Source organism: Calypte anna, chromosome 20 (assembly GCF_003957555.1).
Source record: "Calypte anna isolate BGI_N300 chromosome 20, bCalAnn1_v1.p, whole genome shotgun sequence".
Lineage (NCBI taxonomy): Eukaryota > Metazoa > Chordata > Aves > Apodiformes > Trochilidae > Calypte > Calypte anna.
Window position 1 is genome coordinate 12120095 of NC_044265.1, and position 22766 is coordinate 12142860.

General features: G+C 46.1%; 1 protein-coding gene across 1 annotated transcript; it reads left to right on the top strand.

The window, feature by feature from the left end:
- Positions 1–10362: 10362 nt before the first annotated feature.
- On the top strand, positions 10363–21956 carry SLCO4A1 (solute carrier organic anion transporter family member 4A1). Its single transcript, XM_008497969.2, has 11 exons — positions 10363–11244; positions 11392–11482; positions 12379–12500; positions 12797–12908; positions 16932–17086; positions 18132–18327; positions 18905–19070; positions 19678–19850; positions 20191–20255; positions 20775–20923; positions 21720–21956. Exons 1-11 carry the CDS (start codon positions 10425–10427, stop codon positions 21867–21869), a joined length of 2199 nt encoding a protein of 732 aa, XP_008496191.2. The 5' UTR covers positions 10363–10424; the 3' UTR covers positions 21870–21956.
- The last annotated feature ends 810 nt before the right edge of the window (positions 21957–22766 follow it).

The following is a 22766-nucleotide window of genomic DNA, read 5'->3' on the forward strand; positions in this document are numbered from 1 at the left end:
AAGCAGGAACTACCTGAGCAAGTGCTTACTAGAAATCTTTACAGAGATTAGAGATTTAGAGGCAAGGGAGAAGATGGGATCAGCCACTAACAAAAGAAATATCCACTGGCTTAGGCAGATCAGCCTCCAGCTGCTCAGTGCCTCATGATTTCTGACTGCAAACTCCTCAAGGCAGATTTAATGGGGTTTGTGTGTCTCTAGAGCATGAAGCACTCTGGGAAGGATCCTGCTTTCCAGTTTGGAAACTGTAGCACAAAAAAAAGTGAATCATAGCATTGCTTTATGCTGTTTATTTCACTCAGTCCACCCCCAAAAAAAGCATGGCTGAGCAGTTGGTTTGCTTTCCTTGATCTTAATGAAGTTTACAAAGCCCAGAAACCCTCCTCTAGGGTTGGTTACAGCCCCCAGGTGAAGGTGCTTGTGTGCCAGATTGCCAAATTCTCTGCTTTACCATTTGGGTTTCTTGACTTTCTCACTTTAGTTCCTTGAGCTGCTGCCCAGAAGTTGATTATTCAGAGCCAGAGCCATCTGCATCTTGTAGGATCCCATTAATGCAATGGTAAAGAGCAGAAATACTTTCAAAGATTCTGCAAACACTTAGCAGAGCTGCTGAGGTTGTTGTGGGTGGGGCAGTGAGATGCTGGGTATGATTTCAGGGAAAAATTTCCTCCTTTGGATTTTTGGCTTAATAAGCCAAGATTGCTGACTGAAAGCAATGTGCAGGAGCTGTTAACTCTGCACAGGGTGTTTAGGATGGGGGCTGCCCTGATGTGTGTTGGTGGTCTTGATTTGTGTTGTGCTTCCCTAGGACATTTAAATAACACATTATTTTTGGCTGATCTTTGTGCAAAAGAGCAGAATTTGGGAGCAAGAATAGCCCAGACCATACCCTGGGCACGCTCAGGGGCTTTGCCCACAGGGTTGGTAGCAGCAGGACTGTGTTTCAGGAGGTTTTCCAGCTCTCCCAGCTGTGGGATCTCTCAGACTGCATTGCATTGCTGGGCCTCACCACCATACAATTAGGTTTTCTTCCATCTTGGCTTTGAGCAACCTCCTGGTGAATGTGTGGTCAGGGTGAACTGGGGGGGTGAGAACAAAAAGTTCCTGGGAAAAAGCTTTGAGAGAGGTCAAGGCCTTCATCTGGTTTATGAATCCCAGACAAAAGCATCCAACCCCCTTCAGTAGCTGTGATGAGTGACTGTGGATGAGGACTCAGAGAGGGCCACTAACTTTAATAGATTTTGCATCAAACCCCCTTGTTCATACAGTGCATGAAATGAGGCAGTGAAGTGTTTAATATTAACAGAGTAATGTTATTCTAACCTTAAATCTCACTTCAGGCAGAAATATCCCTAAATCTGGGGTACTGCTGTGTTTCTGCTCTCAGATATAATGGCAATTCCATTTCTGGGTTGTAAATGAGTTTTATGAGCAATGGGAATATGGCAGTGGTGGGAAGGGCTCTGTTTATTCTCCTTCAGCAAAGTGCTGACACTTTCCAGCAGGTTTGGAAACCCCTGGAGCAGCAAAGACCCTCGTCCCATTTCTTCTCTTGTGCTATTCCCCTGATGTATGTATAGCTACACTAGGATGGAACGGGATTGCTGTTGTTGATGGGTAAAGCATATTGCTGTATGGCATCAATAATCCTCAGTCATTGGAACTCTCAGAGCTTGGCTGGACAGTTTCAAGAAAAAAAAATGTTGATAAGCTTTGTGTAACTTGTCCAGTAATTTGAAAGGACTTAGGAAGTAGTTTTCATGTCAAGACAGCAAGGCCAAATACCCTTTTTTCCCCAGAAAGTTCTGGCTGAAAAAAATCCAAGAAAAAATGTCTTTTGGCATTTCTGTAACTATGGTTTTGTATTTCTGAATTAAGTGCTTTGGGTATGTTGTGATATGGGAGGTTTTTTTTCTGGATTACATTAAGAGATAAAAAAATATATTTAGATTCTAGAGGTCTGGTACATGGTACAGAAAGAAAGAAAAAGTCCTCAAAAGATCCAAAGGACAGAGGCTCTGTGGGATTTTCTGTTCCCTCATCGCCTCTTTTTGGAAAACTGCATCATTCTTTTCAGCTTAGCAAACCCCAAATAAATCAGATTTGAAAATATAATTTCTTTTTCTTTAGAAGCCCCACAGGAAACAGAAGCTCAGCCCTTGTCCCACCTGCATGTCAGGGCAGAGTTTGCTAACCCCCCCCTGGCTGATCCTGAACCACTTTGACATTATCAAGGACAGGGCAGATGCCATGGAGCTTTGTGTTAGCATAAGAATTCCCCCCCCAAAAAAGGGATTTCCTTTCAGTGCTTTTTGTCAAAGCAGCTTTATGGTTGTCTTTGTATTGCTGGAGCAGATTCAGTCTCATGATGGATTTAGACCTCTGGAGCCAGATGTGGTTCTTGGTTGCAATAGAATCAGCCTCTTTTGGAGCCTCCCTATAGCCCTAATCAACTTGTGATCCCTTTGTTAGTTGGTGGAAAACCTTGAAAAGAGCATTTTAAGGTGCTGAAGAAACTGAATGAAAAGGTGTGAAAATCTCACCTGTGGAACACTGATTCTCTGTCTCCAATATTCTTATTTTCAAATCATTTAAAACTGAAAATACTGCTTATTTTCAAGAGGCAATAAAAAAAAAAAAAACAAAACTTTCCTTACTACCACCACAAGCCAGGCAATTTTTATTCCCTTGAATTACCTTTTGCTTTCTGTAGGAGATCTTGGGAACTGCAGTTGGATGCTTTGTGTGTGGGAACACTGCTCCTGGCTCAGCAGCAATGGCAGGGTCAGGCCCAGCATTTCTTGGGGACACTGATCAGTACTTGGTGACCTTGTTTAAACTGACAACCAAGGACAAGGTTATCCCACTCTCTCCATTTCTCACAGCAGGGGCAGGGGCTCTAGGATGGGAGTAGGTCCTTAGCAAGGAAAATTAAAACGTTCCTGAGTCAGAAATGAAAACCCTGTGTGATGTGTGGAAGCAGGGATCCCTTGAAGGCAATTTCCAGATTTCCCAGTAAATCTGTTCTCCAACTGCTGCTGCCTGGGGCTGCTGTTCCTCCCTGGTGAGAAAAAGGAGGGAACAAGGTTGAAGCCATCTCCAGGCTGCACATGGACAGCAAACCCCTCCGAGTTCCAGCAGATGTTTTGGGTTGAGAATGGGAACATTATCTGCCTGTTTACTCCTTTATCTCAGGAAGAAACACCATTTGGCAGCAATTTGCTCTCTGGCAGAGAGAACTGAATTACTGACCTGATCAAGCATCCTCAGCTGGAGGATGTGCCAGCCTGCAAGAGGGACAGCTTGCAGACCTCTTGATGGTTATGTAGATTATGGGTCTCTGTCTGGGATTGTTGTTTCTCCAAGAAGCCTGTTAATGCAGAACTCAGCATTTTTCCATCTCTCAAAGGAGTCTGGGGAGTCTCACCTGTTTTTAGGTTTCTTGAGGTGCAAGGAGCAGGGGAAGAAGCAAACAACCAAGGAGAGCACAGCCAAGGGACACCTGCCCGTTTGCAACCTGCTGTCATTTGTCAGAATCCTTGAGATTTTCAGTCCTTCCTACATTAGACATATTCTGTAACCTCTGTAGCAAACTTGCAGCACGAGGACTCTCAATTGAAATCTATCTGAGGTTTCTAAGGTCAGTTCAGATTGGCTTCTTCTGCTCATCCTTGGTGGCAGTGGTCAGCCAGCATCCTGATCTCATGCTTTGCTCCATTCCCCCTTGGGTTTGGGTTTCTACCCTTTATCTCATAGCTGTTGTAGCTGTAGTTTGTGGTTATGGGACTGGTTTGGGATTTTTGAGTAGGGGAATGAAGAGAAGTCATCCCTTTGGAAGTGGTCACCACTTCCTCTCGATTGCACAACAGGGACATTCCCTCTCTGCAGAATTCCCAAAATACACCACAGTGTGCCAAGATCCAGGGTGTTGCATGATCAAATGCAAATTAACTGGAAGTTGACATCGTGTTTATTTGAAATGGGTGAAATATGATGAAGAATGATGCTTGTGGGGAGCTCATCTTAGGAGGGTGGATGGGGAGTGCTTGATGTCCAGAAACTTGGAGGCTGCAAATGCCAAGTCTGAAGTCCTCCAGCTACGTGAGCCCCTGCACTGATCCAAACGTCCTTGTGCCACAGCAGGTTTGTACTGGAAGGGTTCATTTTGCACCATCTGGCCTTGTACTAGATCAAATATTGTTTGTGTTGTGGTAGCCAGTATGGGACCAGAAAAATCTGTCTGGAATATGCTTGGATAATCCAACAGAAATATGATTGTGTGCCCATTCCTGCTCCAGATCAAATCTTCAGTGATAGGGGGTGATTTACTAACACACAAAATAGTGACTGTGGAGACATGGCTTGAGGTCTGTAGCTAACCTGGGTGTGATGCCCTCCTTGCAGAGGGCATCTGAGAAACAATAGGAATGTCTAAGTCAAATTAGATACTTAAATTTATAAAAGTAATTAAGAGAATTAAATCTCACTTTTAAAGCTGAATGACTTCCTAGGGAGTCAGCCAAAGGATGGAAGCCAGGGTCATTTTGCATTTTGCATGCTGTAGTGGCTTCCTAGGTGCTAATCTGAGGTTAAGGAAAAAATGAACAGCTGGAGCCTTGCTGTATTTTGCAAATTGGCCCATTTCAAGCTGTGAGTTCATTTAAGTGCTGTCTGGGTGGCTGTGCTGCTCCTGTGCTTGGCAGGAATCTCAAGACTAATACCTAAGAGGATTAGAGAGCATCACTGAGTGTTAAAAGAGATGCAGGCCAAGTGGTGTGCACCAGTGAGCTTGTGCTCCAGGGGCTGTTTGGGGAAGCTCTCAATTGCTGATGTGGAAAAAAAGTGAGCTTGTGTGGGAAATGTTCTTCCCTTGGCTGAATCTTTCCTGTAGTTTCTGTTTCTCTCGAGCTCCCAATTGGAGAAGTTTCAACCCTCTGCCCATCTCATGGACTTGTGTGCTCTACTAAGGATGTTGCTGGGGATGCTGGGGATCAGCAGATTTCTCTGTGATGCATTTAGCTCTTCTAATGTGCTCTCTTCAGCTCTGGGCTGTGTTTTGTTTTGTTTTTTTTTTGAGGTGGGAATAGGTGGGCATCCAGCCCACCACCATGGGGCTGATCTGGAGAACTTGTCATAAAAAGCTCAAGCTAAAAACTGTGTTGGCTGGTTGAGCAACGTGACCTTGTGGTAAATGATTTTCCCTAGAAAGTTCACTTACTATGGAGAAGAGGGGTTGGAAGGCAATCCTGTCTCAGGAAAAGGGAAGGACCAGCTGGTTTGGATGCTGACTTCCGATGTCCTTTGTCCACAGCATGTACAAGAGGCTGTTTGAAAGCCATACCCCATGCCAGGTCTCTTCCTTTCCCCCACTGTGTAGTGCCACAGGATTTCACATAGATTTCTTCTCATGCTGCAGCAGAAATTGGGGAATTTTGATCTATCTGCTCCATTTGGAAGGAATAAGCCATGAAGCCTCCATGAAGGACTGGTTCTGCAACAGAGGTTGTTCTTGTGAAACCCATTTCTGAGCTCCCAGTCAGCAGCAGCACAGGCATGGCAGGTTCTGAGGAACAAACCATGGTGAAAACGTGCAAAGTTCTTCAAGTTTTTTGAATGGTTGACAGTAGAAAGGGGGATAGTGGTCCCAGTTAGAATAGGAATAGTTTTGCCCCCAAGCACCATTGTGTTTCTGCTTTTGCTCTTACAACCAAGTCAAAAATAGATTCCTGAGCCCCTGCAAGAGCTGTGCAGCCTGGTGTAAAACATGAATGGTTCATTGAGTGGAAAAAGAGGCAGATGAAGGAGATATCTCAATGAAAAGCCTGTTATTCAGCTGTGAGACAAGAGAAAAGCCCTTGGAAAGGCTTTGCTACTCCAGCAATAAATGATGCCTTCTGTTAATGAGGAGGTTGCAGTAATTCTGTACAACATTAGCACATCACCTACCACAGAAGGGCCTGAGATTATTTGTGACAAATCCATCTCTTTTTTTGTGGCCTGGCTCCCACAGAGTCTCATGGTATCGTTTCTTCTGCTTTGCCCTTTTTGTTTTCATCATCATGCTGCTCAAAACAGGAGGATGACAAAGAGGGAGTTCTGTAAACCAGGGTAGATTGTCAGCATCATTTTATTTCATTTATCCGGTGTTCTGCACCCTTGCATTATGTAACACAGGATGCTGCACTTTTTGCAGTTTTATTGCTTCTATCTTTAGAAGCAGCAAAGAATCATGTCTCGTGTTCTTCAATTGGGTTTGGCAAATTTTGTTTCATTTCCTGTACAAGATTTGCCTAAATCTGCATCTTCTGCATGGAAACGCAGAAGGGATATCTATAAGACCCAGCTGGAAATCATTGGGAAAAGCTAATTACTCATGCAGAAATGTTATCCTTAAATATTAAATGTCCTTAGAAGGGTTGTAAGAATACAACTACTAGAAAATCATGCCATGGTGTGAGCAGGACTGGATGCTGGGAAACTGCTGGTGCTGTGTCTGAGCTGGAAGAGCCACAGAGACTCCATGGGCAGGAGAGGTGGCTGAAGAGCAGAGCAGCATGAAAACCTCCTCCTGCCTGATTAACCTTATGGGTAGGAAAAAGATCTTGAAGCCAGAGTGCTGTTAGGGAGAGGGAGTTAAGTATTATAGAATAAAAGAACCTTTTGTCTGGCTAATCTTTGCCGTGGCAGAATACAGTGGCCCCATTGCTTTGTGCATTGGCACTGGGAGTTTTTGAAGATGGTCTCAGGCAGCTGGGGCCAATTGTGTTAGCACAGATAAGCTGTGTTACAAATGTTACAAGTAAGCTCAGAAAATCTGGCCAGATTTATCTTCAAAGCATTTTTGAAGCAGCTAATTGAAAATTATCCAAGCCACCTTCCTGATTTCTTGCATATTATTGTATTAGTTTGCCCACGAACAAGAAGTGCTTGGAGAATGCTTGGATTTTGTGAGTGCTAAGCTTGACTATCTGGAATTTATTTAATTATAACTGTGCCCTTGCTCGTGTGATGATTTAAAGGCAGTTTCTACTGCTCTCTCCCATGCTTCAGACTCTGGCAAACCATAAAATGCAAGGTTGAGACTTGGTGTGGGCTGAGGAAAGTTTCTCAGCTGCCAGGAAACAATTTGGTGTTGCACGTGAACAACCTGATCACCTTGTGCCTTCTTTTATCTCTTGTCACTGAACCAGTACCCTGAGCACCAGGACCAGGCTGAGGATTTATCTCCCTTCTGGGAGGCTTTCCCATTGCTAAACCGTTGACTGGATTACACCTGATCCATATGTTGTTTATCAGCTAAGACAGAAGTAATACTGATAATCCTCTGAAACAAGACTATCTGAGAAAAATTCAGTCTGTGTTACCAAGAGAAATTAAATATACAAACCCAGATGAATTTGTCTCTTAACTGGAGTAACATGAGCTTGCTACTGGGATTGGGACTTTCCCAAAGTCACAGCATCTGTTTAGCAAGATCAGAGTCACTCGGATGTCAGGGAGTGTAGCAGACTGCCCAGTACAGCACCGAGCATCACCTGGGGCTGCTCCTCTCTGGGTAACAGTAAATTTTCTGACTGTTTTTTAATCCCCCATTCTTTTTCTGTAGCAAATATCTCTGTGTGTGCCATAGAACTCAAAGAAATCACTAAGTCTGCTTCTAAACAGTGAGCTGTGCTCAGCTCTGGAAAACAGAAGTTATGAATAGATGTTATTTGCCACAATAATACCCTATGAAAGTCAAAAACCTTAGGGTGAAAGGGAAGATTAACTATTATTGGGCATGCTTCAGCAAATGGGATTATTTTGCATGTCAGTTGTGAGCTAGTTTGTAACATTAGCTTAATCACAGTCCTTGGCAGACTCAAAAAATCTTTCTAATTGGTCCTATGACTTTTTAAATGATCACCTGATGAAGAGCTTGTAAGTTTTACTGTTGATTTAATGCTAAATATTGGGGGAGGAGGCAAGTCTTTACAAATGTCATCACGAAACACAAATCATAGGCTTTTGTTGCCTTGCTGGGCTTTTTTTGTTGTGTTGATTTGGTAATGTTGGCAGACTGGAAGCAGCTGTACAGCTGAAAAAAATTGAGTCAAAATCTTGCAGCAAAAGGAGTAAATCTACAGCTGGGAGATAATAGCACTGGGACTGGTTCAATGTAAGCAAGAAATCACCAGCTGAGTCATTAAAACCAGAGATGAATGGGAAGCAATAAATGGATGGCTCAGATGAATGAGAGTTATTAGGAAGTGCATGAGGTTGGTTGGGTTTTTTTTTTTCCCTAAAGATCATGTTCTGTCCTCTAAAGTGGCATATGGCTCCCGTGAAAGCTAATATTCCCAGTGAATGTGTCACTGCCAGTTTAGATGCATTTTGAGAGATAAAAAGCAGCTTTGTGACAGGACCAGGCTCCCTGCCCACAGCTCCTGGGTACAACCCGTTAGCCCAGGTCCATGAGGAGCTGCCCAGGATATTGGGTTAGGGGAAGGGGAGACTTTGGAGGGGGGGAGAACATCTGCCACCTGGAGAAAGGATTGGTTGTCTTTTTGGAAATGTTTCTTCCTGTGTTTACTGTTAAGTAGGAGTAAGGATAACCAAAGTCAAGAGGAGGATGATGGGGTTGCCTGGGTCCAGTAGCCCAGCCTCCTGCTACTTCAAGGAGCAGAAAACTTGAATGAGAAGCTGCAATCTCTCCCTTGACTTGTGAAATATTGAATTATCACTGTATGGCAATGAAATATCAAAGGAGATACCTGGTGCTGTTAAAGAGGCAGCAGGAACCTTTCCCCTAGAGTGCATCCTGGTGGCATCAGCCAACAGAGAGGAGCTGCTTTTATCCACTGAAATCAGTGAGAGCAAAACCAGTCTCAAGCCAAGCAACCTTCTTGATAAGTGCAGTCCAATCTAACATCAGACTTCTGTTTGATTTGGGAGCAGCTGAAGCCAGCTGGCTGCCACATGGGAGGCACTTGTGATTTACAGCCCAGCAACACGAGGAGTTCCAGCCCTTAGAGCCTGCCCCAGTAGCTACCAAGCACTTCTGACTTCAATCAAGTCAGAGTGCTAAGGCACTCCTGTTTATTGCTTCCAAGTAAATGTCACTGATTTTCTCTAGCAACATGCAGATGAGTTCATTTCTTCACCGAGGGCAGCAGTATTTAGGGATATTTAGGAAGAAATTCATTGCAAAGATAAAATTCTTGAATAATCCTGATAAATTCTTTATCAGGCATTGGAATGGGCTGCCCAGGGAGGGGGGGATTCTCCATCCCTGGAGGTTTTTGAGATGAGTCTGGATGTGGCACTCAGTGCCACGGTGTGGGAACCACAGTGGTAGTGGATCAAAGGTTGGACTTGATGATCTGAGAGGTCCTCTCCAACCTGGCTGATTCTGTGATTCTGTTCCTGGCTTACAGTGATCTGAGCAAAATTCATTTTGTTGGGAAATCAAGAGCCAATTTTCCTGTTTTCTGTTGATGGGTCCAAATGCATTTCAAGAGGAACATTTTTATAGAAACCTCTTGAGCAGGTATTGGCAAAAAATACCGGAATCACAGGATGCTTTGAAGATGCTCTCTAATAAACCAGTTCTTGCCTAGCATTTGCTGAATATTTAAGACAAGCATTCAAGGGAGAACCCTATGGTTTTCATATTTATCGTCCAGCCAAGGCATTTAAGGAGAAATGCTCTTGGTTGCCAGCATGATCAGGTGCTGAGATGCTCAGGAACCAGTTGAAAGAAGGCAGCCTGCATTGGTAATCAGGTTAGAGTCAGCTGCCTCTGCCCTCCAGCTCCCACTGAAATGGCATGCAGTCTAATTAGGTATAGAAAGGATTTTACTCAATAGCTGTAAACAGATCTGAGGGGTTGGGATAAAATCAGGCTGACTGTGGAAAGTTTTCAGGATAATTAGAACCTGTTATTGGCAGAGTGTGAGAGAGACCAAAGGACTTTTAACAGTGGGAAACTTGCAGTTGTGGATGCCAGGGAAGAAGAGGGGCAGTGGCTGTTGGAGTGAGGGTCTGGTGTCTAAGCAAGGTCTCTTTGAGAGGTAGGATAAGGGGTCCAGTTGCCTATTTTATTTTTTTTTTAATGCTCTTTAATGTTTGGGGGTTTATTCTGTAGTACTAATGGTACCCCAATGGAGGAGGGCACAAATCTACCTGCGAAATGCCTATTAAAAAGAAAAAATAAAGACAAAGAAAAGAAAAAAAGAAAGGAACAATATTTGAGATGGTTTTATATAAAGGCATGTTTAAAACTTCTCTTTTCACAGATCAGAATGGTCTTGCCTCAGATCTTTGCCATTTCCCTACTGATGTAAGTGTTGTAGAATTGCACCTCCTGGCTCAGCCGGTCCCCACAAAGCCACCCCAGCCACCAGCCCCACCTCGACCTGCCACTCAGCTCTGCCTCCCCGTTCATGGCAATGCCCCAGAACTCAACTGGAGAAAATGGCTTTTGTTTCCCTCAAACCCTTGACTTCTCCCACCCATCTCCTCCTCCTGGTGCTACTGCTCGGACCCTCGAGTCCCCAGGTGGGCAGGAGGCGTGTGACACCCCCCTGAGCAACGGCACCGTGTCCTCCGGCCTGCCCAGCCCTTCCAGCTCCCAACCCCTCTGCTCCACCAGCCCTGAAGAGGAGGAAACCCAGTTTGGGCAAGGGATCAAATACGTCTCGTCCGAAGGGGAGGAACCGGCGTGCGGCTGGGGGGACTTCACCCCGGGGTGCCTGCAGCTTTTCAACACCTCCAAGGGCGTCTTGTTCTTCCTCTGCGTCGCCTCCTTCCTGCAGGGCATGACGGTCAACGGCTTCGTCAACACCGTCATCACCTCCATCGAGCGGCGCTTCGACCTCCGCAGCTACCAGAGCGGCCTCATCGCCAGCTCCTACGACCTGGCAGCCTGTGCCTGCCTGACCTTCGTCAGCTACTTTGGGGGGAACGGCCACAAACCCCGATGGTTGGGTTTTGGGGTGCTGGTCATGGGTTTGGGCTCCCTCCTCTTCTCCTTGCCCCACTTCACCGCAGGGCGCTACGAGACGCTTTCGGGTTCCCAGCTGGGGGTCTGCGGGGGCAACTGGAGCTTGCCCTGCTCCCGGGATGCTTCCAGCCTCTCCGGGTATAGGTTTGTCTTCATGCTGGGGCAGTTCCTGCATGGGATGGGAGCCACGCCGCTCTATACGCTCGGTGTCACCTATTTAGATGAAAACGTCAAAAGTAACTATTCCCCCGTGTACATTGGTGAGTGGGGCAGCTCCTGGGGGGTGGGAGACTTGGGCCTTCTGCTTTGGCACCTCCAGAGGCCATGCTGAGCCCTTCCACCAGAGGTGCACCTTGCCTGAAGCTCCTATCTGACAAGGCTATTTTATTTTTTTTCCCCTCTTTCAGCTGTTTTCTACACTGCTGCAATCCTTGGGCCTGCAGTGGGTTATCTGGTAGGAGGAATGTTTCTAAATATTTATACTGAAATTGGAAGAGAGTAAGTTGCTAAAAAATCATCTTGTTCCTTTTCCTTTATGCTGTATGTTTCCTTTGGGGTAAAAAAACCAGAAAAAACCAAACCAAACCCATACTCTGGAGAAGCGAGCTGGTGGCTGGGTGGAAGTGTGCCTGTGGGGGTCAGAAGTGTTTCTGCAGGGGTGCTAAGGCTGAAAGGGTTCCTGGAATGGGTGCTGTCACAAACCTGTCAGTTTCATTTCCCCACTCATTAGTCTCTGCTAATGAGGCTCCCAGCAGCAGGCAGATTGTTCAGATGAGTTCCCCAGTGAGGGCAACACTGCCAAGAGTGCTGCTCATCCTCCTGGTAATCCAGCCAGGACACTTACTGCCTCTTTGCTTCCTAGGATTGGTAATATATTCTTATCTCCTTACAGGCTCCTTGGCAGGTGAATGAGTTAAAAAGGGGAAGCACTGGGTTTCCAGGGGACAGAACAGGTTATTTGGGTGGAGCTTGGAGCAAGCTGGGAGGTGTCCCTACCCACGCAGAGGGCTTGGAACAAGATGATCTTTAAGGTCCCTTCCAACCCAAACTATTCAGTGATTCTGTGATTTCCAGCAGTTTTCTTGCAAAGGGTGGCTCTGAAGTGGCACATAGCAACCCCAAAGCAGGAATGAAATGGGGAGAGGTTAACATGCAAGCCAGGAGATTGAAGGAAAATTAATCAATGGATTTTTTTGAGGCTCACTGAGTGTTGTGCTCTGGGGTGGCAGGAGGGATGGTGGATGTGGCATCTCCAGCAGGTCACTGTGGGAAAGCCCAGAGATTGGTGTCCCCTGGGCCCTGCCAGCTTCATCAAGAGACACACCAAGCTGTCCTGTTCCCTGTCAAACCACCTCTCCTCTTTCTTGTGTCTTTTTTGCCTTTGTTTCCTACAGGACTGACATTGCCCCGGAGAACACCCTGTGGGTGGGGGCATGGTGGATTGGCTTCCTCGGGGCTGGAGCAGCCTCCCTCCTCATCTCCATCCCCATCCTGGGATACCCCCAGCGCCTCCCAGGTATGTGGCCCAAGGGAATTTGGGGCTGTGCAGGATTCACACTGACCCTGGGGTTTGCATCCTTCTGCAAGGGGCAGGGAGGAGACAGAGGAGAAGCTTCTCCTGCTTCAATTGTAATTCCTATCTGGATTTCATCCCCGTGGCTTCCCAGCTGCCTCTTTCCCTGCTCTTCCTTTGTAGCCATGGATGGAGGGAGGATGTCACGTTGCGTTTTACCCCTGCAAATCCATTGTTTTGGTAGGATCTGCATCCCCTGTCTCACATGTTCCTTGTTCTCCTCTGCCTCTCGTTGTCAGGATCCCAGCGCTACACGGTCATGAGGGTGTCAGAGGCTCATCAGCTAAAAGATGGGAGCCACAAAAAAGCATCAGATCCAGACTTTGGGAAAACAGTGAAAGATCTACCTCGGTGAGAACCCTTCCCTGCTCCTGAGGTTCAGAGAACACTCCCCTAGAAGCAAGAGGAATAACTGGGATTGAGCTTCCTTTCTGTGGTAGCAGCTAAAAGGTTGTGCCCATCCTCAAATGGAGCCAGGATGCTTTCTTGCAGAGGAGGTTGCAAAGCACCTGATCCTGTCTTGGAGCTCTTGGTAAATGGGCAGAATTTCCTCCAGGGATGGTGTTGAGGAGCAGGGGACAAGGTGCTGGCCCTGGCTGTGGTTTTCAGAAGGTGAAGATCCACCTGGAGTCACAGGGAATGCTCTGGGGTTCAGGGGCTGGTGCCAGCCTCTGGGTGATGGGAGGTGCCCAGGCATTGCCATCTCATTGCCTCTCCCCAGCAGCATTTGATCTTTCTGAGTGTTCTTGTCTGGCCTTACCTGGCCCAACTGGGTATTGTCCAACATCTCCTCCTCTCTGTCCCATTGGGGCTTTTCATTTCTCTTTTTTTTTCCTTTTGTGTGTGTGTGTGTTAGGGCCACGTTTTGTTCTTTTAGTGGGAAAAGAGAGGAAACAAAACCCTGACTTACAGGTCCATTCCAGATATCCTGTAGCTTTCAGTTCCCTTTCTCTTTTATTCTTAGCTTTTTTGTTTGTTTCTTTCTTTTACCTTGCATCTTCCAGACACCTCTTATGTAACTAACCCCAAAGCTGCTGCTTGACTCTGGTGTGGGTGAGCACAGAAGGTTTGGTAGGAAACTCTTTAAAATGATCCTGGGTGGGAACAAGTGAGTGGCCAAAATAAAACGGGGTATTTTCACCTGGAAACATTTATGGATCTTTGAAATCTTATAATTTGTGTGTGTGCTGAGGGCAGGGTAGAGGTGCTGCTTTGCTGGTTTGGCTTTGTGCAAGCCATGGGTGTTGCAGAGGTGACTGGATGTTCCTTTAGGAGTTTGCCATCAACAAGGGGATTTTTTTTTTTTATTTCTCTAAGAGGGGCTGCTCCATGTAAAAACAAACATGCAATGCTGCCAAACCCTGTGCTGCTGCCAGCAGGGACTTCTGAACCTCAGTTGTGGTATTTGCCTTGGTGCTGGCAGAGGAGGAGGGAAGCAGGTGCTGGATACGGGAGTTTTCAGCAGGAGCTGTGTCAGTGGAACAACTCACAGTGGTCTGGAATTCTTTGTAGGAAGTTTACTAGGGGTTAAGGCAGTTTCATGAAGGATATTACATACAGCAGATTTCAATACTGTTATTAAATGGCATTCTTGAGTGGGTGCCATTTTCCAAGGTCACGGCTTTATTCTCCGCACGGAAATTGAATTCAAAACCTGCATTTAAATAATGATAAGGTTGTGACTAAAGCCAACACAAAAAGGGCAGGAGAGAGGGATGAAATTTAGTGGTTGATGCTTTTGTTGCTTGTATAGGACAAAACTCCCACTGTTTCTCAGTTCAGGCTGCCAGAGTGGCAGGTCCAGAGGCACTTCCCCCCCAGGAGCATCTTTTTTCACCCCTTCTTCCCCAAGCACAAACCCCCAGAGATGGAAAACTCATATCATGAAATTCAGGTCAGGCCAGACCTTAGTGTGGTTTCTCTTTGAAAGTGAAAATCCAACAGACTTTTGTGCACACTGCTTTTGATTAGTGAAAGGGAAGTGCCTTAAAGGGTTGCTATTCTGGAAACTTGCATTAAAGAGGGGATCCCATCTGTGCATGCAGCTCCTGGGGACACATGGACCTGGCTGGAGAGTGAGGCCAAAGGACACTGTTGCTTTTTGTGCACATTTTGTTTTGCACATTTTCTTACAGTACAGACAGTAAGAGTCTCACAAAGATAAGTAGAAATACTGATGAAACAAAATACTGTTCCGTGGCACCAGGTCCTTTCTGAGTGAGCTTCATGAATTGCTGTATTCACAAGAGCAGGAGCTTACAGGAATGCAGCCCATGCAGCTTAATCCTCTGCCCTGCAGAGACTTCTGTCTTAATTCCTGAGTTGAAAAGGCCTCATAAAATAGCATTTTCTTTTCTCTAGTTCTGTATGATTGCTCTCATGAAGTGAACTCTGCTGTCAGTGCAGAGGGATTCAAACAGAAGACACACAGAGCTGTGCCAGGAGAGGAGGCTTTGTCCCAGCAAGCTCCAGGAGACTGGTTGTGAGGATCACTCCCTGGTCTGTCAAGGCTACAGACAATATTCCACTTGTTCCTCTTGGATGAGGTGGTAGGATGGGGCTTTTGTCTATCTCACAGTTCTCCTACAGCTTCTCTGTGTTGTAAAGGGAGGTTGGTTTGTATTTCTGCAGGACATACATGTTGTCCTCTGCTCCCGTGGTGGTGATGTTCCCTCAGGTGTCATTTTTTGCTGGAAAAGTCCTCATTGACACACTCTAAAATTGCATCAACATCCATCTGTTGTTAATGGCTCTTTAACTTGTGGCCATACCCTGTTACAGTGCCCTGGACATGCTCAGAGGAGCAGGCTCTGATGGTACAGATGTTCCCAACCTACTCAGTAGGACCATTACCCAAGGGAAGTACCCACAGCAATAAAAACTTGTAGGATCAGGCTTTTATAGGGGGTGGGATTCTTCTCTTGGCAGTGCTGAGCTTCCTGAAATCCCTGTTGGCTGAAAGAACTGAGGACAGACAAAACTATTCAAGAATTAGGTGGTTTCTGGGTGTGATTGAAACCCTTCTGATAGCAATGAAAAGATCTGTGTTGACTTTGGTGAGGTTTTATATGCCAGAGCTCCTTGAAACTACGTGTTCTGTCTGCAAACAGATTAAATTACATGACTGAATCTGTACTCCTAGAGCTGAAAGAGTTCCTCTGTATTTTTCAACCTGTAAGCTTTGGCCAACAGGCACAAAGTCACAGTAATACCAGGGGACAACTCCTCTCTTTTCTCTTGAATTAAAAAAAAAGATGAAGGCATTGTGCACTTTTTTTACATCAGCCACAAGGTCCACAAATGTTTTCTCACGAAGAGATTAGACTTTGTGCTTCCAAATAAAGCACAGTTGTAAAGATCATTCCTGGAAGCTAGTTTATTAAATTAAACTAATCCCACCAGCTAGCCTATGGTTAGCATAAAGCCCCCTGTGACCCAGGTGTAAGAATGTGTGGTATTTCTGTCTTTCCTTGCTCTTTTGATATAATTAAATCCTCCACTTTATGTAGATAAAGTTGGGTAAATCTGGTGCTCTCTCACTCAAGTTGTACCCCAGTAGCTTTTCTCTGATTTCCTATTCCCTCCTAAGCAGTAAGAGGTGACAGTGCCTTTTAATTCAGCAAGCAAGCCAGGGCATCCCTGTCCCTGCCACCAGTGTGGGATCATGGGGTTGTTCCTGTCTCAGGGTTGGGATGATCTGTGCTACTGCTCTGGGGAAAAGTCATGTGGCAGAATTTCAAGCTCATTACAAAATGCCTCTCAGAAAGCCATGTCAAGCCTCCTAGCCCAGGATCCAAGCTGGGGAGAGATAATTGAAACCACCCCATGTGCCCTAGGGTGTTTCTGTGTCTCAGAGATGGAATTGTTGCTGGATCTGCATAGAAATGACATGTGGCAATTTTTCAGGCATATCTATGGCTCTCCTCTAAAGCCTGGTGGGTTGAAAATAAAATGTTTAAGTCAAGCAAATGCATTAAGGAGGTGTTTCTTCCATATAGAAAAGCTTGCTTGGTATTTTACCCTGAGCTGCAGCACATCCATGGTTAGCAGAGGTGATGATTCTCATGAGGAGATGGTGCACATGAGTAGCATGTGTGTATGCAAGGATTAATACAACTTTGTTCCCTGGGTTTGGTCAGGTTGGGAGCCCTGAGATAGCTGCCATCAGGGACTAATCAATGAAATGGTTGGGATTTGATGAGAAACAGTGTCCTTTCAGTATTCCCCCATTTAGCAATGGGAAATACTCAGCCTAATGCTAAATATTGGAATATCAGGGTCCTACACATGGTCCTGCTGACTTGAAGGTCAGGGGCAGACCTGAAATCACAATGTGCCTCAGTGATTCAATTCCAGTCTATTTCTCCTTCCCAGATCAGTGCTGTTGCTTCTGAAGAACCCCACCTTCATCTTCCTCTGCTTAGCAGGAGCCACTGAAGCCACCCTCATTGCTGGGATGTCCACATTTGGCCCCAAGTTCCTGGAATCTCAGTTTAGTTTAAGTGCCTCTGAAGCTGCTACCTTTTTTGGTAAGGAAACCAGGTTTTTGCAATATTTTCCCATGTTGCCTACAAAGACAAGAGCACTCCAGCTCCTTTGGAGTGGAGACAACCACTTAGCAGCTCCTGCAGAGCAGATATTGATTTCAGCTATTAAATAGGATCATTTCCCATCAGTGTATCTGTAGCAAGTGCATGCACAGAGCTGGATCTCCTGACATCAGGAGGAAATGTGTCACTTCTGTGGCCATCTGTTACCCTCTAGAGGCAGGCAAAATAATTGTAGTCTGTTCCATTTAGTTCACTACCAGGAAATTGGAACTCAATGTTTCCTCTAACAAGGGATATCTGGATTAGGGGACGTATTTTGTCAGCATCCCAAAAGTGGGAAGATCCTGACTTAGGTGCCATAAGGCAGACTGAGCAAGTGGTGTCCAAAAAACATTAATACCCAGGATGTGCTCCTCAAGGGGTCTGTTTTAAGATCTCTGAATAGGAAGAGCTGCCTTACCTTGCTCATGCCACGTTACCTGAGCTGTCACAGTGACCACGCTGTAGCAAAATCCAAGAAGCCACCCAACAACCAAGGGATTGATCTCATGCAGACATACTGCACTTAATGTATTCAGACATGAAAACTCCTTGCTCATATTTCTAAACTTCCATGTGTTGGGTTTTTTTTCCCTTTTTTTCCCCCCCTTTTTCCCCCCCTTTTTCCCCCCCTTTTTCCCCCCCTTTTTCCCCCCCTTTTTCCCCCCCTTTTTCCCCCCTTTTTCCCCCCCTTTTTCCCCCCCTTTTCTCCCCCTTTTCTCCCCCTTTTCCCCCCCTTTTCCCCCCTTTTTTCCCCCTTTTTCCCCCCTTTTCCCCCCTTTTTTCCCTCCTTTAATTCCCCCCTTTTCTTCCCCTCTTTTTTCCCTCCTTTTATTCCCCCCTTTTTTTCCCCTCTTTTTTTTCCCTTCTTTTTTTCCCCTTTTTCTTTCCCCTTTTTCCTTACCCCTTTTTTTTTCTCTTTTTTCCTTTTTTTTTGTTTTTGTTTTGTTTTTGTTTTGTATTTTTGTTTTCTTTTGTTTTCCAGGTTACCTGGTTGTGCCAGCAGGAGGAGGAGGCACATTCCTGGGAGGATTCCTTGTGAATAAATTTAAACTCCGCTGTTCAGGAATCATCAAGCTGTGTTTAGTCTGCACAGTCTCGAGTCTGCTGGCAATATTCATTTTTTTTATTCATTGCCCCAACATGCCAATGGCAGGAGTCACCCAGGTGTACAAGGGAAGGTACTAACAACCACCTCATCTCTCTTGTGCTTCATGGCCCTGGTCACAAAAGGAGGATAACTTCAAATTTAGGGTGCTGGTGGTAGTCATGGTGTGAGTATGGTGGTGGAGGAAGGTGATGTCCAGTCAGTCTTACAGGCAGAGACTGAGGGTGAGACCCAAAATATAAAATATTCTGATTTTTAGCATCTAGTTGGAGTCTGTGGGAGGGCTTCCTCTTTAGTGAGGAAGAGGAGATCATCAGTGCCAGTGTGAGAGGTACCAGTGTCCTTCATGGGATCCCCATCTCTATCCAATGGGAAAAACTGGATAAAAGTGGGATTCTCCTCTCCAAATGGAAGGTTCTGCCAATGAGCTGGTCACTTAAACTCTTGGCAGCTCTGGGGAAGAGACAGCTCCAGGGCACTGGTCCTGCTGATGGTTAAAATTGGGTGAGATGAAAGCTTTTCTTGCTTCATGCTACTTAGTGATCCACCACATCTGTCCCCACCCCTTCATCCTCCTCTTACTCTGCCCATTTCCTCCTGGAAAATGCTCTTCAGTGTCTCCTCACTGACTGCTCCTGTCTTTCCCTTAGTGCTTTGCCTGCTGGCCACCTAAACCTGACAGCATCCTGCAATGCTGAGTGTGGCTGTCTCCAGGAGACCTACAGCCCTGTCTGTGGGAGTGATGACATTATGTATTACTCCCCCTGCCATGCTGGCTGCAAAAAAGTGGCTGAAAACCTCAGGAATGGCAAGAAGGTATGTCTGAAAGCACTGTGTGTTAAGAAGGTGGTGGCACATCTCTGGTGTCATCTGTCTGGCTCTGCAGAAGTGGCCACAGGACTGCAAACCAGTGTAAAAACCTGCTGCAGGGTGGATGCTCTCAGGCACCACCTGGGATGCAGGCAGAAGGTGCCTTGAGGTCACCCAGCTTTGCTTCTCTCATCCAGTTCCCCTCACTCCAAACTGCCTTGAAATCCATGGTAAATCACCCAGGCAGGTTGGGAACTTGGGAGGCACCTAATTCCTGTCCCAGAACTTATATTGAGCCTTCAGTGCAGGTGATGCCCCTCCTCATCCTCCCAGCAGGATGCTCACAGAGACAGGCAGAGGCTCCAGAGGGGTAGTGATGGCATTCAGCATTCAAGAGCTACTTGGCAAAGCTTTCTTTTATTTAACAACCTTTGTTTTGAAACAAAGGTGTGTCAGGAATGCAGCTTGGTTTTCTGATTCACTCTAGGAGTGAAACCAGCTGGTTTCTGCCCTCCCTGATTGTTTTGTTTTTGTTTTTTTTTTTCTTTGTAAAGCTTTCTCTATCACTGTGCTCTCCTTGGCAAACCACTCACTGCCCTTTCTTCTTTCCTAGGTCTATCAGGAGTGTAGCTGTGTTGAGGAACCTTTCCTGCCCAGCCCTGGCAATGCAGAGGCAGGGAAATGCACTTCCTCTTGTGAGAAAAGGCCCCTGCTCCTCTTCTTCATATTTTTGGTGATCCTCTTCACCTTCCTGAGCAGCATTCCTGCCCTGACTGCCACCCTGAGGTGAGCAGGGGGTTCCCTCATTGCTGCCAGAATCCATCTCTGCTTTGTCCTCTGGGGCAGGGGTGATGGGAACCACCCCATTACCAGCAGCCTGGAGGCTTTGAGATCAATTCCCTTCCCTGTTTAGCTGGGAAAGCAAATTTTAACTTTGGCAACTCTATTCTCTGCCATTAAACCCCCACAAGTGTGTCCCAGTTTGCAGCAGTGTTGGGGGGGATGTTGCACTGGGTAGGACCAACATCTCCAGAGGGGATGGAGGACCCCAAGTCATAGTGGGGTGGGGTGGGGAGGTGCTGTGCAGCCTGGCAGCATTTTGAAACAATTCCCTTTTGTTCCCCAGGTGTGTGTCTGACAGGCAAAGGTCATTTGCTCTGGGGATCCAGTGGATTGTGGTACGAACCCTAGGTATGGAACAAGGAGGAAATCTGGGCACTGGTGTGGTCTGGTGGCTGTGGGGAGCTTGTGCCAAGTTGTTACCCAAGAGTAAAACCTGTTGGGTTGCAAAAGGAGGGGGTAGGACAGGGGGTGTTGAAAGGGGGATATTTTCTGTTGTTTGCTGTCATTCAGAAAAACCCAATTCCCCTTTGCATATGGGTTGCAAGCTGAAGGAAGGATCCTGTAACATATCAGCCACTTCTGAACAACGTGTCCTTGTTTGAAGAGAAAAAGGAGCAGAGGCTTTTGAAGCCCCTGTGTTTGTCTCATGGATCTTGAGCAATGTGTATGTCAGGATGGTCAAAAGACCTGCTGGAATTTCAGGTGCTGAATTTCAGCCTGTCTTGGGTACCTTGTGGCTCTTGGGACAGCTGTAGGATGAGTTTATTAATCCCGATAGCAGCAAAGCCTGATGCTTTAGTGCCAGCATTTTGCAGAGCTGGTGGGTAGATACTGCCCAAAGTGAAAATTCCCTCTCTCTTCCCACAGGAGGCATCCCTGGCCCCATTGCCTTTGGGTCCATGATTGATAAATCCTGCCTGCTCTGGCAGAACCAGTGTGGTGAGCAAGGTTCTTGCTATGTTTACCAGAACTCAGCCATGAGCAGATACACCCTCATCGCTGGACTGGTCTACAAGGTGATGTTGCCTCTTAACTTCCCCCTCTGAAAAAGCAAAGCAAGGACCTCAGGAGACAGCCTTTTACCCCAGGAGAGGATTTTACACAATTAGGTTGTCCTGATCTCCACCCCTACCACCCCAATCCAAATTAAACCTTGGCACAAGAAATGTTCTCAGAGAAGGCAAAAGCTCCATTTGCTTCTGGCCAGGTGATGGTGCTCCAGGCATCATCATTCTCTTTAATTCCTGTCACTTCCTAAGCTTCCAGCTTCTGATGCACCTTAGGAAATATCTCCTCCCAGCAGTTACCAAGGGGATTTTTATTTTTTTGCTGGAAGTAGAATACAGAACCCCAGTGTGTTAAGGAGAGTGAGGGATGGCATTGTGGGCAGGCTGTAAATAATCACTGCTAGAAAACAAGGGAGCTTAGCTGTGTGTTTCTTACTTATTAGCTGAAAACCATCATTTTAACTGCCCCCAAACAAGTCCTTGCCCTAGATAGCAGTGTTCAGCTGTTACTGTGATATAGAGACTTTCAAAACCCTTCTCAGGCCATGTCAATCCACACTGTGCTGTCCTCCAGGTGTCCATCTGGGGCTGAAGAGCTTTTCAGATTCTCACTGTCCCATTGCTGTGGGCTGCCTAAATTCAGATTTTTTTCCCCCCTCCAGCTGTGTGTGCTGATCTGCTGCCCAGGCTGGCCTTCTGCATCATCTCCTCCCCAAAGCTTGGTCAGCAGATCTCATGCCAGATGAGGGCTGGGTGCCTGGTTTTGGAGTCAGCAAAGAGTAATGGGATGTTTTGGTGGCTGCAGGTGCTTGGGACAACCTTCTTTATAGTTGCCTGTTTTCTCTACAAACCCCCACCATCGGAGTCAGCAGTGGGCAGCTCAGATGCATCTGAAAATGGCAACTCTGACCTCCAGGAACAGAAACCTTCCCTGCCAGCTGAAGAGGATATCTAGCTCTGTACGTGTGGAAGTGACTTTCTCAGTCTCCAAAATAAGATTTTATGCAATCCTGAGGGGGTTTTAAAAATTAACAGTCATATTATCACTTTTTAAATTCAAAAGTAATAATTTAACTGTAATGAGGTGTGCTTGCTCATTTCTGAACAGCAGAAGCACATTTCAAAGTGTGCACTGATGCCATGTGCAGTTATTTAATTTTATTTAAAGAAAGGGCTACCCTAGCTTTATTCTCTGTCTGTGACAAGCAAGGACCACATTCTCCATTCGTGGAAATAAGCACTGGTAACTCCAATGGAGCACGGAATGGGAGTTAAACCACCAGAAGATCTGGTCCCTAATATCTTCATTGGAAAGCCAGTTGTAGCAAAACTTCTGTTGAGACTTCCCAAGCTTGCAAAGAGCCCTGGAGTCTGCATGGGAGAGAGGACAAGAGGGCTTGACACTGCAAAGAGCCCCACCAGTGACCTCCTCCTTCCTCTGACACCCAGCTCTGGCTCCTGATGCTCAGGAGCAAGGTTACCTAATGATGCAAATCCCCATTACTGTGCAATGGGAGATGGCTTTGAGATGAGATTTGTCTAAGGAAATTCATCAGTACACTACAGGCAGCCATCCCCAGAGCTGCTGAGCACTGTACTTTCACTGCCTCATTTCCTTGCAGGAATTACACCGTGGTGGCACTTCACTTTTTTGAGATTTTTTTTTTTTCCTTGCATTGTTTAATGTTGATGCCTTTTGTAATGCACTGGGCAAAACTTGAACTTACTCCTTGCTGGTTTTGTTGGGTGCCAGAAGGCATGAGAAAATGGATCTATGCAATGCTTCTCTTGGGTTGCTCTGTAAAAAGAAGGAGTTTGGGCAGATGAGGAACCTCAGCCTGAAATGATTTTA